General features: G+C 39.3%; 1 protein-coding gene across 3 annotated transcripts; it reads right to left on the bottom strand.

Annotated features, from left to right (window-relative positions):
• Positions 1–841: 841 nt before the first annotated feature.
• nrde2 (NRDE-2, necessary for RNA interference, domain containing) lies at positions 842–13776 on the bottom strand. 3 transcript variants are annotated; one of them, XM_056767121.1, is made up of 15 exons: positions 13164–13776; positions 12870–12896; positions 12649–12764; positions 11174–11282; positions 10322–10492; positions 9281–9424; positions 7691–8150; positions 7192–7600; positions 5092–5225; positions 4214–4337; positions 3833–4002; positions 3299–3688; positions 1367–2395; positions 1203–1274; positions 842–1093 (listed from the first exon to the last, which is right to left on the bottom strand). In XM_056767121.1, exons 3-15 carry the CDS (start codon positions 12707–12709, stop codon positions 968–970), a joined length of 3399 nt encoding a protein of 1132 aa, XP_056623099.1. In that variant the 5' UTR covers positions 12710–12764; positions 12870–12896; positions 13164–13776; the 3' UTR covers positions 842–967. The 3 variants fall into 3 exon arrangements, with proteins under 3 accessions (XP_056623099.1, XP_056623098.1, XP_056623100.1); XM_056767120.1 differs by having other exon boundaries at positions 13195–13776; XM_056767122.1 differs by lacking the exon at positions 12870–12896 and having other exon boundaries at positions 13195–13776.
• Between the last annotated feature and the right edge of the window lie 412 nt (positions 13777–14188).

Raw genomic sequence — 14188 nt, 5'->3', positions numbered from 1 at the left:
TAATATCATGACTTTAACACCCTGTCTGAAATCGGACAGGACTGATGAACAGCTTGCTGACTTGTATAACTTTATCAGAGTTCAGCACGATAATGATACAATTATTGCACTACATTATTATGGAAGATAAGTGTTCTACAAGTCTTAGTCAAAGTTCTACAAGTACAAGTTTATCTAGCAATATTGAGATGTATTTGTTAGGAAACACATACAATTACTACAAAAAAAAAAAAAAAGAGACTATTGTGCTAATTTAATCAGCATTCCTAGTTTTACATTTACATTTATGTATTTGGCAGACACTTTTATCCAAAGCGACTTACACTGCATTATCCTATACATTTATACATAGATATGTGCAATCCCCTGGGATCGAACCCACAACCTTGCGTTGTTCTTACCACTGAGCTACAGGAAAGCTTGATGTATTGTTCCAGTCCAGCGTCTCGTTGAATTTCAACAAATTGAAACCTCAGGAGTGACAAAGTCATCCAACAGCAATGTTAAAGACTGACAGCATGACAAGCTACATAAAACTATGAAAAAAATATTTTTTCCTATTACATAAAATCTTTTTTTTTTTAAACTAAACCTAAATACATGTACAAATATTACAGTTATATTGCTTAAAAGTTAATCTGAACTTGTTTTCTGTGCAGTATTTGAGGTCTGGAAAAACACAGAGCATCTTTTCTGTTATTTTGACCCGTTTCTCCAATTTTGTTATTTGAAATTTAGGAGAAATATAGCTGTTCACAGAATGAAACAAAAACTACTGTTTTACCTAAACACATCCATATGTATCTTAAGAGAGAGAGAGAGAGAGAAAGACCAGACAACGTAATGCTCCAATCTGTATTTATTGTATTCCAAAGTATGGAAAAGTACAATAGAGCTCATAGAGCTCAGTAGGTTATGTAGTATCAGCAACAAGGAGTAAAATGGTGCAGCGCATTATGGGAAGACATTAGTCCTCCAGCAAGATATCCAACTCCTCCATGGGCAGTCTCAATCGAAGCTCCTTTTCAGTCATCAGGTCCAAAAACTCCTGCACGCGTTCTGGAAACAGCTGCACTGCATCCATGTACAAACCCTGTGAGGACACAGACAGAAACATCTTCATCTGAAACATTCCCATGCAGTTTGCACATTGTAACGGGCGAAACGATGGGTTTTCGCTTGCAAAAGGGAAATGACCTTACCTTTACCCATGGCACTTCCTGAAGAGCTTTGTAGAAGACTCCACTGCCCCTCTCAGCATTCCCATCCCACACCTGTGGAAAATACGAAGAGCGTGAGCTCACACCTATGTCCTGTTTTACTGCTGGGTATTTCATGACTCTTGTCTAAGTAGTTTCAACCTCACCATGAAGTTCAAATACATTCTCCACAGCAGAGGACAATGAGCTCCATGTTCTGTTGCCGTAGCAGATTCAAACAGACAGCGGATACGGTTGCTAAGGCCATTCTCCGGCAGGACGGGGAGAATGTCACTAGGAAGACCAGACCTCTGCACCGAGTCTAGCAGCTGTTTAAGTCTTTGCTCTGCGGTGATGGCGAACAGATACGGCACAACACTTTCAGTTGTTTTAGCTACATTGTGGAAAAACCTTCGGCTGCGACCTGCAGTGTGGTAGCGGTTCTCTGCTTGAAGGTAGAGATGCCACAAGGGGGCGCTGGAGGGCAGTAATGAAAGAGCTTCAGAAAGAGCTAGTCTGAGTCGGGAAAGAGGGAACACGTTGGTGTTGGTGTGGTGGCGCATCAAGTCCACATGCTGGACGGCAATAGACTCCAAATCTGATCTTCTGGTTTCTGAATTCATAGCGCAGGAGGTCAGTCTTTGCCTGGCTTGACTGTACACAGCATCTGCTGCATCTATCCCCATTGTCAGGTACTGGAAAAGCCCGAAACACCCAACCAGGCTGGATGTTCGTCTAATTTTACTGCTCCCATTCGGCTCAGGTAAAGAGGTCAAAAGAGCTTGCTCATAAGTCTTACGAGCCTTCAGTATGGCCACTGGGTTGATTTGGCCTGAGAAAGGAGTGTACTCAGCACCTTCTGCTAATTTAGTGAGAATGTATACAGCTGGGGAGGATGTGGGGGCCGAACCACCCTTCAAGGCATACTCTACTTCTAACTGGGCATAGAGAAGGCAGAGGTTGCAGAGGGCGGGGTCATTAAGACCTCTGGACACACCCATCACCAGAGCAGTGTCGAATACTTTGCGAGCCTCTTCCAGATTACCCAGAAGCCACTCCAGATGGGCATACTCTCTCCATAATGCCAGACTGCCCCTGTTCTCAGGCTCCTTTAGCAGCCGCTTGGCAAGACGTTTACTACGCTTCCCCTGAGACTTTACTCGCTTTTTATTCCCGCTGCGTAAACACCTCAGCACCTGCGAGACAAATATAACAGACTATAAATTGAAAAGTGACACAAGCCACGAACTGATGCGTGAAGCATACGACAACTGTTAAGGAAGCTGTCTGGGACAAATGTAATCAAAAAATCTAAAGACAAAATATATTATTTTGTATAAAGAAAATGAAGCTTATTGATATGGCATTTCTTTGCAAGCTTAAACATGTGCATAACTGTCAAGAAAATAATGTAAGAATATAATACCTTCCTAAAATACATTCATATAAAATATGATATAAATGCAACATAAGAATATAGAATCTAAAATAAATGGTTTAAAATATAAATATTATATTCATATAGAAATTTATTATCAAAATATACCCAAACAATATATATATAAACGATAAATATATATGGGTCAATGACGTATAACAACCACTTATCATGTGGTGCGTGCGTCCAGTAACATCAATAATTGAATTAAAAAAGTATATCAAAATTTTATGGCCGAAATATGAATCTCTAATACAGTATGGTCAAGTGAATGGTATTTTTTTTTTAAAATATTTATATCAGTTGTATGTGATTTCCTGGAAAAATTATTTAGTTTATTGAAGACAAAATTACCAAGACTCAAAGAAATGCAAATACTTTGTTTCTAAACAACTAATAATAAATACTTTAATACTAAAGATTTATGAAAAGAATCTTAAGCATGAAGGAAATGAATCAATTTTAAGATACATCATGGCCGTACCACATGACATTTTTGAAGGCTATGGCCAATTCATAGATGATAAAATGTAATCCCCATATATGTTACACACACTCTTATTGTTTGAATAACTGCAATAGAAATTATTAATTCATTGTATTTAAAATATGTATACGTCATTGACCCATTTAAAACAATCCAGAAAATATGATTCTTCACCTTAAGTTTCTCATACTGCAGCCAGCAGAGAGCAACAACAGTTCGGTTAAGTGCAGGGACGAGCGGCAAAATTTGTTCCATAACGTTCCGAAGAAACTCCTCCCCTGCCTTACAAAGCCCCGCCTGCTTCCTACGGTCATTCAGAAATGTCATGTGACCCGCTGAAGAGATCCCAGTAGTGGGAAGGTCATAAAAGGTCAGAGGTCTCTCTGCATCAGGACCCTCCTCAAGTAAAGAGAGATCGTCCAGAAGAACGTTTAAGGAAGTAGAATCAGAGGTCCTTCTAGATACTGGCAGCCCTAGGAACTGCAAGAAGGACAGGATCAACCGCAACTGAAGATCCGGCCTGTCTACCTGGATCAAAGACGGGCCGATATCATCAAACAACACCTGCATGGAAACAGAACATGTTCCAGGTAATAAGTGTGCAATTTCTTTTGTTCAACCTTTGTGCCTTTATTTATATTTTGGCTACTTTGATCAAAGTTTGATTAAATCAATTTCAGTTTCATGGTTTTTATCAATACACCTCACCTGCCTGTCGGGGTCCTCACAGTCTTCTGATTGGCCTGTGGTCTTATCTGGTCTCCATGGCAACCAGTGCTTTGCCTCGCGGGATGCCTCCACATCTAGCCAGATCTTCCACTTAGGCCAGGTTTTATCTTTGATCTCCAAGTCCTCCTGTTCATCATCATCTTCATCATCTGCAGATTTCACAGTAAAGTTAGCTCTTGAAAATCTTTGAAGTTTTTGCATTGGGTCTGAGTTCCTGTTTAAGACTTCACGAGTCACTATATGTGAACCTGTATGTTTTATCCTAGGATAATGCATTTGTTCCCATTAGCTATGAGATATTACACCACTGTCCCATTTTTCTAATTGTGCCATCTACAAACATAGGTGTGTTATGAGCACCTGGCTCAGGTGGAACCACCCATCCTCCTCTCTGCTGCTGAATCATCCATGCTTTCCACCCCCGAGCGCCACGCTCACCCATCCTAGGCTCTTCACTGTCCCAAAATGGCTCAAAAAATTCCACCTAGATGCACAAATAAATACACATTTGTTGACTTGGACATCCTACTCTTTCTTTTCTACATTTAGTAATTTAGCAGATGTTTTATCCAAACAATGGAAGCAATTGGGTCAAACATTAGGACAGCATAAAAAAAAGCATAAGAGCAATAAAATCATCTCTCACAAAGCCTACTACAGTGTACAGAGCCAAGTTTAGTTTATCTAAGCATGTATACATATATATTCTTTTTATTAGATATTGTAGAAAAGATATAGAAATCAGAAACGATCGGTCAGGTGCTGACGTAAGAGATGTGTTTTCAGCCGAGTCTTAAAGATGGCGACAGAATCTGCTGAGAAAAGAGTTCACACTAAACTACTATCTGACAAGGAGCATTTTGACTCTTTAGCTCTTGCTCAGCTGAATGTGTACTTGACTCTTGACATGACAGATATTTCAGCTGTTGAAGAATAATGTTTGTTTTGAAAAGCAACAGCGCATGTGAATGTGCTTCTTCAGCAAACCCTCTAGCCGAAAGAAAAACAGACAGCGGACAGGTTATTATTGTAAGCTGTTTTTCCGGTTAAAGATAAAGTAAGCTACTTAAAAAGTCTAAAATTAAGTATAAAAATGTTCTCCTTGTAAGTGAAGGGATACTTGAGCTTTACTGATGGGGATATGAGGGATACATGAGAGAAACGAGTTGAGAAACACTGTTGTAGTTGTTCGTGTCAAGTTTGTCAGGTTTCCGTTTAACATTGTGTGTGTCTTATACCTGCTGTCTGGTCGGCAGGTCTTTCACACTGTCTGGCTTGAAGAATGTGAAGTCCAGCAGGGCTTGGAAGAGACACACAGCTTTCTCAGTGTGACCGGCCTGCCTCAGAAAATGGCACTGCTGGAGGAAGATCCCTGTCGAAGGAAAGAACACAAACTTCCTGTTAGCGTTTCACTGGAATTCTGGTGTGTAGATACAATTTTAGATTTAAATTTTGATTTAACTCAACCACTGACCACTAGAGGGAAGCACAGAGTCAGAAAACGTATTCAAGGAAGGATTTATCTTAAACACAAACAGGTATCATCATAGAAGAACCTACATGACTTGTACGAAACACAAATTAGCCTGATGTTGACACAGCTCTTGTCTAAACAAAGGAAGCCTACAGTGACAACAGACTCTCATGCATTACAGAAAACCGGTGCATCAACTGGTGAGTCTTCTATAACCACAGAACACCTTTTCCGAGAAACAAAATACAATTCTGTATGGCCACAAAAGACAAAGAAGAACACGGAACATTAAGGGACAGTGTCAACATAAATAAAAAACATGAATTTGACTCGTTCATCTGTGGAACACAAAAGATGATATTTTAAAATATGTCTCGTGTCCATAAAGTAGAACGTTGGAAGCCCAACAAAATTGGCCTCCATCGACTTCTATTGTACGGAAGCTAGACATTTCAAAATATCGTCTTTTGTTTTCTGCAGGTCTGGAATGACATGATGGAGAGTAAATGATGAAATCATTTTTGTGTGAACCATCCCTTTAACATTCCATGGTCACTATTGTAATCTACAAAGAAAGGTCATGCGAGTTTCCAACAACGTGAGGGCCCGTAAATGATGACTGAACAATAATTTTTGGATGAATTATTCCTTTCACGACAAGCCTTCAAACAACTTCAAGTATGCTTGAAGAATTTAACATTCACTCGCATCCATGATAAGTGCGAACAGATTTTTATTTTATCAGTTTTAAATTGTTTATTTAGCATAGTTTATCAAATGTGAACCCATGCAGTGTTGGTTCAAATACTGTGTCCTCTGCACATCAAACCGAGGCTAAGAGAGAGACCCGCACACAAGACGGCCTGCTTCAAAATCTCGCTGTGCATCCACAAACACAGTCACAAAGATTTTATCACCTTTTCATTTCAGTAAATCCCTGCGTGGTGATGCCCGGGATAGTGATGTTTGTATTTTTTAGCCTTGTCAAATTTCAATGTCTGGCTCTCTCTAAACAGACCAGCACAGTACAGCCTCTAAACTAGCTGACAAACAACATGCCAATCCACTTTAAACCCACTATATCATCACCTTTGTGCTGCTGGCTGACAGTTTCAACTCAACTGCTGTCAAAGTAGCAAAAGGGAAGGGAGTGAACAAAAATCACCTAGAGCTACAAATAAAGCTGTAAAAACCTTGTGGCTACCAAAACCCCAAAAGAGAATCAGCTTTTCCTAGCCAAGCCTTTAGACTTAGAATGGGCTTTTAAAAAACTGTTTTCAATTTAAGAGAAAAATAAAGTCTGTGGTCAATATTACTTAAAGATACATTTAGTTCTACAACATAAATTGTGTACTATCATACCACAAACGTGAATTTTGAAACCATTGTGGTCTTTAAGGACATTAAAGGACAAAACAGGGATTTGTTTAGGAGAGAAACACTGCAAAAAGGCAGATCAAAATGGTAAGGCAGATAAAAATTCATGCGAATAAGCAAAATTGCATACGATACTACGATACTACCATTTTAAAAATGGAACGGTATTTTGATGCTTTAAAATCGTAATGCTAGCGTAGCACTGGTTCACTGTGCAGCCCTTTTAATGACTACAAGAACCGGAAGAGTTTTGAGAGGAAATCGACGTCCCTGTTGAATCATGCAACCATTGCGTTAAATATCAACTTCATGTTTAAAGTATGACTGTGTGTACCTGAACGAAAAGTCTTTAAACCAAACTGTGAGGAATTTAACAACATCAATTTTAAACTACATCAACACAAAACTTCAAAAAGTTTAAAACTGAGTTTAAAACTGCTTAGATGTTTGGCAAGTATGTATATTTATCAAGAAAACATAACATTACCCAAAACGTCCTCCTCTGTGCCTGGCAGTTGAGGGTGAGACACCAAACTGCCGTCCTGCACTGCCCCGAGGGTGCTCAGACACTTTCCGAACACAGCGTTGACTTTTGAAACCGAGAAAGTACTGAAATGGCTCTGTTCAAAAAGTAGATACTTCCTCCATAAGGATGCGCTGTTCGGGTGGACGAACACAAGTTTCTTCCATTCTTTTAGCAGGACCGCAGGCTCCCACAGTTCCTTGCACAGGCGGAGTTTCTCCAGTTTTAGGTCTACGTTCCCAGGGTTACTCTCCACCGCCTTGTCCATGATGGACAACTTTTTCTCCAGAACGGCACGATGAGACATCTTCCTTGCGTCGACATCGCTCTCCTTGATTGCAGAAAAAGACCCGGAACCAAAGGCCAGCTCGTCCTTATCAGAAAGAAAAAGGGAAAACAAAAATGAAATAATGAACTGATCTTTCCAAGGAAGGTTAAACCCAAAGATAATTTTTTTCAGTACCTGATACTGTACAAAATCTAGCCACATTTGTATGTCTGTAGGGTTCTCTCGCAGCTTCCTGTTAAACTCCTCCACTCGTGAAGTAAGCTGGGTGCTGCCGGTCCCCTGGGCATCCTGCTGATCTACCTTAACCTCAGGCTGACCCTTGCCCTCCAGCCACATAGAGGTGCCAGCATCATAAATGCCCAGTGGATTGACCCATGATACATGTGCCTGGGTGACAGAATTTTGCTCCTCAGTGCAGGCTGTAAGCCCGATGTAAGGATCCGAGCTGGTTGGGGTGCTCTCGGACAAAGGCAGAACCAACAGGGAATCTGAATGGAGTAGCTGACGCGTCAAAGGTGAAAAATAACGTTCAGGTTTCTTGTCCGCCCGCTTTTTTTCTGGGCCACCATCAACCCAGCTCACGGCCTGCGTCCTGAAGTCCATACCCAGGCACGACTTCCCCTTTCGCTTATATCTGAAGAAAGAAATACGGTTCCATTTCAAACCAGTTCCATTTTTTTCACGAAGTAACGTTTTTACAGATTGTCTCTCCTATGCTTTTCAAACCCGTTTTGAGCACTTTTGAATGAATTAGTCCACAGATCATGTCTGGGCCTGCTGAGAAGGGAAATCAGTACAACCCGAAGCTTGCATGTGACTCTGCGATGATGTAAAATTAGTTAAAGACATCGAAACTGAAGGATTTGTATCCTCTTCCATGTAAAACTTGACCTTCTCATGAAAAGAGAAAAGTCTTCCCACATGACGCGATGGCTTTAGAGGAGTGTGTATGGAGGATCTGTGCGAGGGGGGACGTCGATAGAGACAGAAATCACAAAGTATTGATTGAGGTCTTAAGTTACAGATGGCAGTTCTGACACCAGTTTAAAGATGATAGAAGTTGGAGAACAGCAAGGCGTGAGATTTGTGGCCTCTGATCATCTAATAAACCCATCACTACAGCCTGCTGTGCCACAACACTTGGAGTAGATAAGACCCACAATAACGCATTAAATACAGAGCTGCAGTATTTGCAGATTACTAGATTCACATTTCCAGAAGAAAATACCAGTAGCTGCCATAAAGCAACAGTAAAATTCTGTTCAGCTGGGCATATAGATATAGTTTTTTTATTTTATAAAATAGGACATCACCAGCCTAGTTGTCCTGACAACTAATGAGACGGATAGACGGAGCGGTCCCAGCGCTAAAAGATGCCGGACAATAATCGCACGCAGTGAGTGACACAGGGTCATCATATGTCTGTTTTTTGTTGGCTTGGAAATGCACATGCTTTAGTTACGCAGGAGGTCGTATGTTTGTGGAAATAATCGCACAGCTGTATCTGTCTTTCATAAATGTGATCAAACTAAAGACTCTATGGATATTTGAAATATGCGATACTATTCTGTAAGTACTCAAGATTACTCAAGATGAGATGCAGAAGATTTCAAACACATGCACACTAGTCACAGTATCCCCCTGCATAACACAGCTTCTGGCACCTGCTGCTGAGACAGAATTTGACCTTCAGAGGACCAGAGAGACAGAATGAAAATGGAGAGTATCTGTGAGTGAGAGAGAAAGTGAGTCAAGTAAAGTTACCTGGCTATGTCTCCCCTATAGAGAGATTTGTATTCCCAGTTGGCACGGTCCGCTCTCCTGTCGATACAGAAGGGGGAATCAGTGGGGGACTTGAGGTCATCCAGCCACATAAAAACCCCGCTCAACTGAACCTGAGCTTCCTGCCTGCAGCCAAGGGAATGAAAGACAAGGACGTTAAAACTCAGACACACACACCATCAGCCACCAAGAGTGAGAAGTAAAACTGCACTAAATGGAGTGTCGGAAAAGATTTCTACATTTCATGTTTCATAATGATGTTTTGTTATGAAGTTTATATGTCGAGGCAGTAAAACTAAGAATCACATCAAGCTGGTAAATATTTGGACCGCTGGAAACTTCTGAACATACAGAAGTAAAATTCGTAACTTTTCTAAACGTACCGAGGGTGATTATTACAAATTCAGCACCTCAGTCGTTCTTTACATGGTATCAAAGGCCATTCCTACTCTACTGGTTGGAAGTGTTGAAAAATGTTTCTCATAAACTTTAAAATCTTTTATAGGTTTGTGTTTAGGTAAAATTTTCTTTTTTGTTTCATTCTTTGAACTACTAATAACATTTTTACCAAATTTCAAATAAAAATTTGTTTTCTATTTGCAGAGAAACAGGTCAAAATAACAGGAAAGATGCTCTGTATTTATTCAGACCTCTAATTCTACTCACTAGTTCATACTCACTTTAAGCAATAGAAAGTAATATTTGTACATGTATTTAAGAAAAGTTCTAAAATATGTTTTATGTGATATCGTACTTTTGATCAGTTTTCTTGTGTCTTGCCATGCTGTCAGTCTTCAACATTGTTGTTGGATGACTTTATGTCTTATCTTCATTTTTGGATGAACTATCCTAATGTTTTCTACGGCCTTTTGGGAATGGATGATTAGGACCAAATAGTATGTAGTCATACAATGTAATATTAGTGTACTTTTATAATGCTTATTTTGGAGCCTGAAAACTAAAAATAATATTTAAAATAAATTATCTTTGTGTTGCAAGGAACAAAGTCAAACATGAACAAACCCATCATTGTCTTCTTGTTTTAACAGGTCACTCGGATAGACTGTGTCAGATCCAGAGTCACTTGTCCCAGATTGATCTCTGCTCTTCTTCTCCTTCTTTCGCTTCTTCTTTTTGTCTTTCTTTCGTTTCTTCGATCTGCCATGGCTTTCTTCCCTCTCTAGATTCTGCTGACTGTATAAACACATAAAAACAATGCAGAATCCATTATTACCAAATAAGCCTTTTACAATGATATTAATGTTCTTTAAAGATTTTAACTGGAAACACAAAAAAATGTTGCTAGAAATCACACACACTGCCCGTCCAAAACACTCTAAGATTTTGTTGGACCGCCTTTAGCTTAGATCACGGCACGCATTAGCCGTGGCATCATTTCGATAAGATGTCTGCAACCCGTCCAACATTTATTCCCGTCCAGAGTTGCATTAATTTTTCGGAGAGTCGGACCACTGTGCAAAGTCTTCTCCAGCACATCCCAAAGATTCTCAATGGGGTTGAGGTCTGGACTCTGTGGTGGCCAAGCCATGTGTGAAAATGATGTCCTATGCTCCCTGAACCACTCTTTCACAATTTGAGCCCAATGAATCCTGGGATTGTCATATTGGAATATGCCTGTGCCATCAGGGAAGACAAAACCCATCGATGGAATAACCTGGTCATTCTGTATATTCAGGTAGTCAGCTGACCTCATTCTCTGGGCACATCATGTTGCTGAACCTAGACCCCCAATCCAATGGGAGGGAATTACATATTTGCTGAGTTAAATCGAGTTGGTGACCTTTTTTTGGACGGGCAGTGTGTATATGTAGTGTCAGTAACTGTTATAATTTTGCACTGAGAAGATAAAATAACCTTGTGTATGAGGATTCCTCTGCCTCTGCTAGTGTTCTCTCTGTGGCTCGCTGGTGGGTCTTCAAGGCATCTTCTGTGCTGAAACTCGGATTGCTCAGCCATTCCAAATCTGGAGATGAGAAACACAATTAGCTCTGCTTGCCCTTAAGAACTGAATAAATCAGTATGTCACGGCCTGTCCAAATAAACAAAAAACCTCAGAGAGCATCTTATGTGAAATGCATGCAAAATCACAAGGAAATGGGTCGATTTCCTCAAGCATGCCCCCAAGGACAGAGTCATGATGCTGTGACGGTTTGGGATGGAGCCAGATGCATTGCTGACCTGGCCGATATTCTGCACAAATCCCCCACGGCAGCAGAAGTCATCTGCATGCAAGAGCAGTTTGTTCTTTTCTACTAGGCTTCTTGATGTGAGAACAGACCTTTCCCAATAATTTGATATCGATTAGTTGAAATGTATGTCTTCATCTATCTTATTAAAAGCTCAATGATTGGAACCTTATGAATAGAACATCTGACAGATTGCAGTGTGTTGAAATGCAGCCAATGTCATAAATAAACGCATTGCAGACAACATATCTAGTGCATAAGCACATTTTAATATGCCTATGTGAATGGATGCTGCCATCACAAAACAAAAGACAAAAAATAAACATTTGCCAGTTAGTTGTGAGAGATTTGTATTCCCAGTTGGCAAGGTCCGCTCTCCTGTCGATACACAAGGGGGAATCATTGAGGGACTGGAAGTTTAATCTTGTTGAAATTCAACAAACATTAGACTGAAATGGCCAAAATACATCTAGAAATGCTGATTTGAAATGTAAATTAGCAGTGGTCTCCTAACCTTTTAGGAATGAAAAAGCAGACAATAAGTGTTAGGCATTGATGGGAATTCCTTCAATACTGTTTTAAATGCTTCTGTTTAAAAAGTATTTTGTCAAACACAGAAATATGTAGTCATATATGTAGTCATACAAAGCAATATTTGTTTACTTTTATAATGTTAATATGCTTATGTGAATGGATGCTGACATCACAATACAAAAGATAAAAAGTGAACATTTGCCAGTTAGTTGAACTAGCTAAGAAAGGCGTCACTAATACAATGGCTCACATTTAGGGTTTGGGATCTGAACCCTACAAAGCGTAAATACAGGTAAATTATAACATTTTGGACAATCATAGCAATGTGAAAAGGTATCAATTTTACTCGAAATCAACCTATTAAAATGTCCTATACTGTATTGTAATATCAATCGTTACATGTTTGTTCAGTAAGTTTCAAAGCCATCAATTGTAAGAATTAAAACAAAGCGCGCTTTCAACTTAGGACTTAGTAGAAAAACTAGTTGTCAGTTACCGCACCTGACTTCCAGAGGTCCTATCCAGAGCTCATAGCTAACTGTGGTATCACGATATAAGCAAAAGACACACTTTGTAACTCTTTCAGACGTATAATAAAAACGGATTTACCTTTATCCCCATCAGAGCTATTAGTGTTTGACGTCCCAGCAAATGAAGGAAACAGAGCCATGCCTCATACGAATCAAAACAGACGCGCACTGATGACGTCACACACCGGCGACAACCTGTCAGAACATTGACAGCATGCAGTTCGGAAGTTGAATGTTTGAGGGAAATATCATGGCATCAAATTATTTTATTAAGATGTTTGGCAATATATCCAAGCACACCTTTTGTAGATCGTGGCTTTTTATTCACTGTTAGGAAAACGAACACAGAGATGCGGAAATTCAGATATTACAATAAACTAACTTGATAGTTCTGTAAATGTTCTCTGCAAATAATGAGGTTTAAAAGTGTAGCTTTCAATGCCCACTCATAACAGGCCGATTCTTTACATTGTTTACTTATTTAACGTAAAAATGTCGTAACGTCCATCGTACGTTTCAACCTGCAACTGTTTAAGTAGGTTTATATGTAACTTTAAACAAAAAAACACTACAATCTGTGCATAAAGTTACCACCTGATACTTATAAACTCAATTTAATCTTAACCTCCATGAGTTGAAACAGTCTCGCTGTAAGTTTATAAGAGATCTGATCCCGGGAGAGAAATTTAATCAGCCCTGTCCCGTCTAACCGATGGGCTTGTTGGCCCGTCGGTTCCAGTGCTGCGTTATCCGGGACACGCCGAGCGCAATGGCTTGACGCATTGCAGGTCTAACGTAACCAATAAGAGACGCTGTTACACTCATGAGCGGATTGCAGGTCTCAACTGGCCAATCAGAAAGAGTGTAGCATGATGAGCCGCAATTTCAATAGCGTCGACAGAGACATTGGACTTGATGCAAGTAATCTTCCTCCAAAGGAAAGTAGTGCCTTACTGACAAGTAGTTCCTCATGATGTGAAGTTTTTAAGCCAATGTTTTGGAAATGTGAGTCTAATTAACAATTTTCTACTTACAATTTTTAAACACAATTTTTTTTATTACTTTTTTCCAATATAGTACATAATTAGATATTATTGAAACACGTTAGATCAGATTTTTTTTGAGAGACCACAGATATTACTTTTAGTACAGATATAGGGTATTACTGGATACAAAGCACATGTTTGTTTCAACATTAAATTTGAGATTGTTTAATGAAAGCTCATTTCAGTAGTTATTTTAATTGAATAAAATAAGAGATCATGGGATTGAATGGAATTTTATATTTATTTAAATTTGAATAGTTGATCATTTATAATAGCAATATAGAACATTTACAAGGAAAAATCAGAAAAAATACTACTTTTTTATAATCCAACGGTATTTACCTATAAATAATTCGTTTTTAATAGCTCGGGGGATGAAATGAACACACTCTTTTCTATGTAGGCTACCATCACACATACATATTTTTTAGAAAGCAAAATATCAAAGTGTGACAAAAACAATGTTCAAACTTCATTTTACATTTGTCTTTTTCTCTTATTCCTTTAATAATTTGGGCATCAATATTGATTACATCAGACCTCTGTTTTTGAGGAGTCCACACTCCTGCAGGT

The sequence above is a fragment of the Triplophysa dalaica genome, chromosome 15 (genome assembly GCF_015846415.1).
Source record: "Triplophysa dalaica isolate WHDGS20190420 chromosome 15, ASM1584641v1, whole genome shotgun sequence".
NCBI lineage: Eukaryota > Metazoa > Chordata > Actinopteri > Cypriniformes > Nemacheilidae > Triplophysa > Triplophysa dalaica.
This window is presented reverse-complemented; position numbering and strand designations above follow the sequence as displayed.

Coding starts and splice junctions, on each gene's coding strand:
- nrde2 (XM_056767121.1), bottom strand. CDS start 12,709: ATGGCTCTGTTTCCTTCATTTGCTGGGACGTCAAACACTAATAGCTCT. Junction 10,493..11,173: donor GAGGAATCCTCATACACAAG/GTTATTTTATCT, acceptor GTGTTTATACAG/TCAGCAGAATCTAGAGAGGG. Junction 1,275..1,366: donor GAATGTATTTGAACTTCATG/GTGAGGTTGAAA, acceptor TATTTTCCACAG/GTGTGGGATGGGAATGCTGA.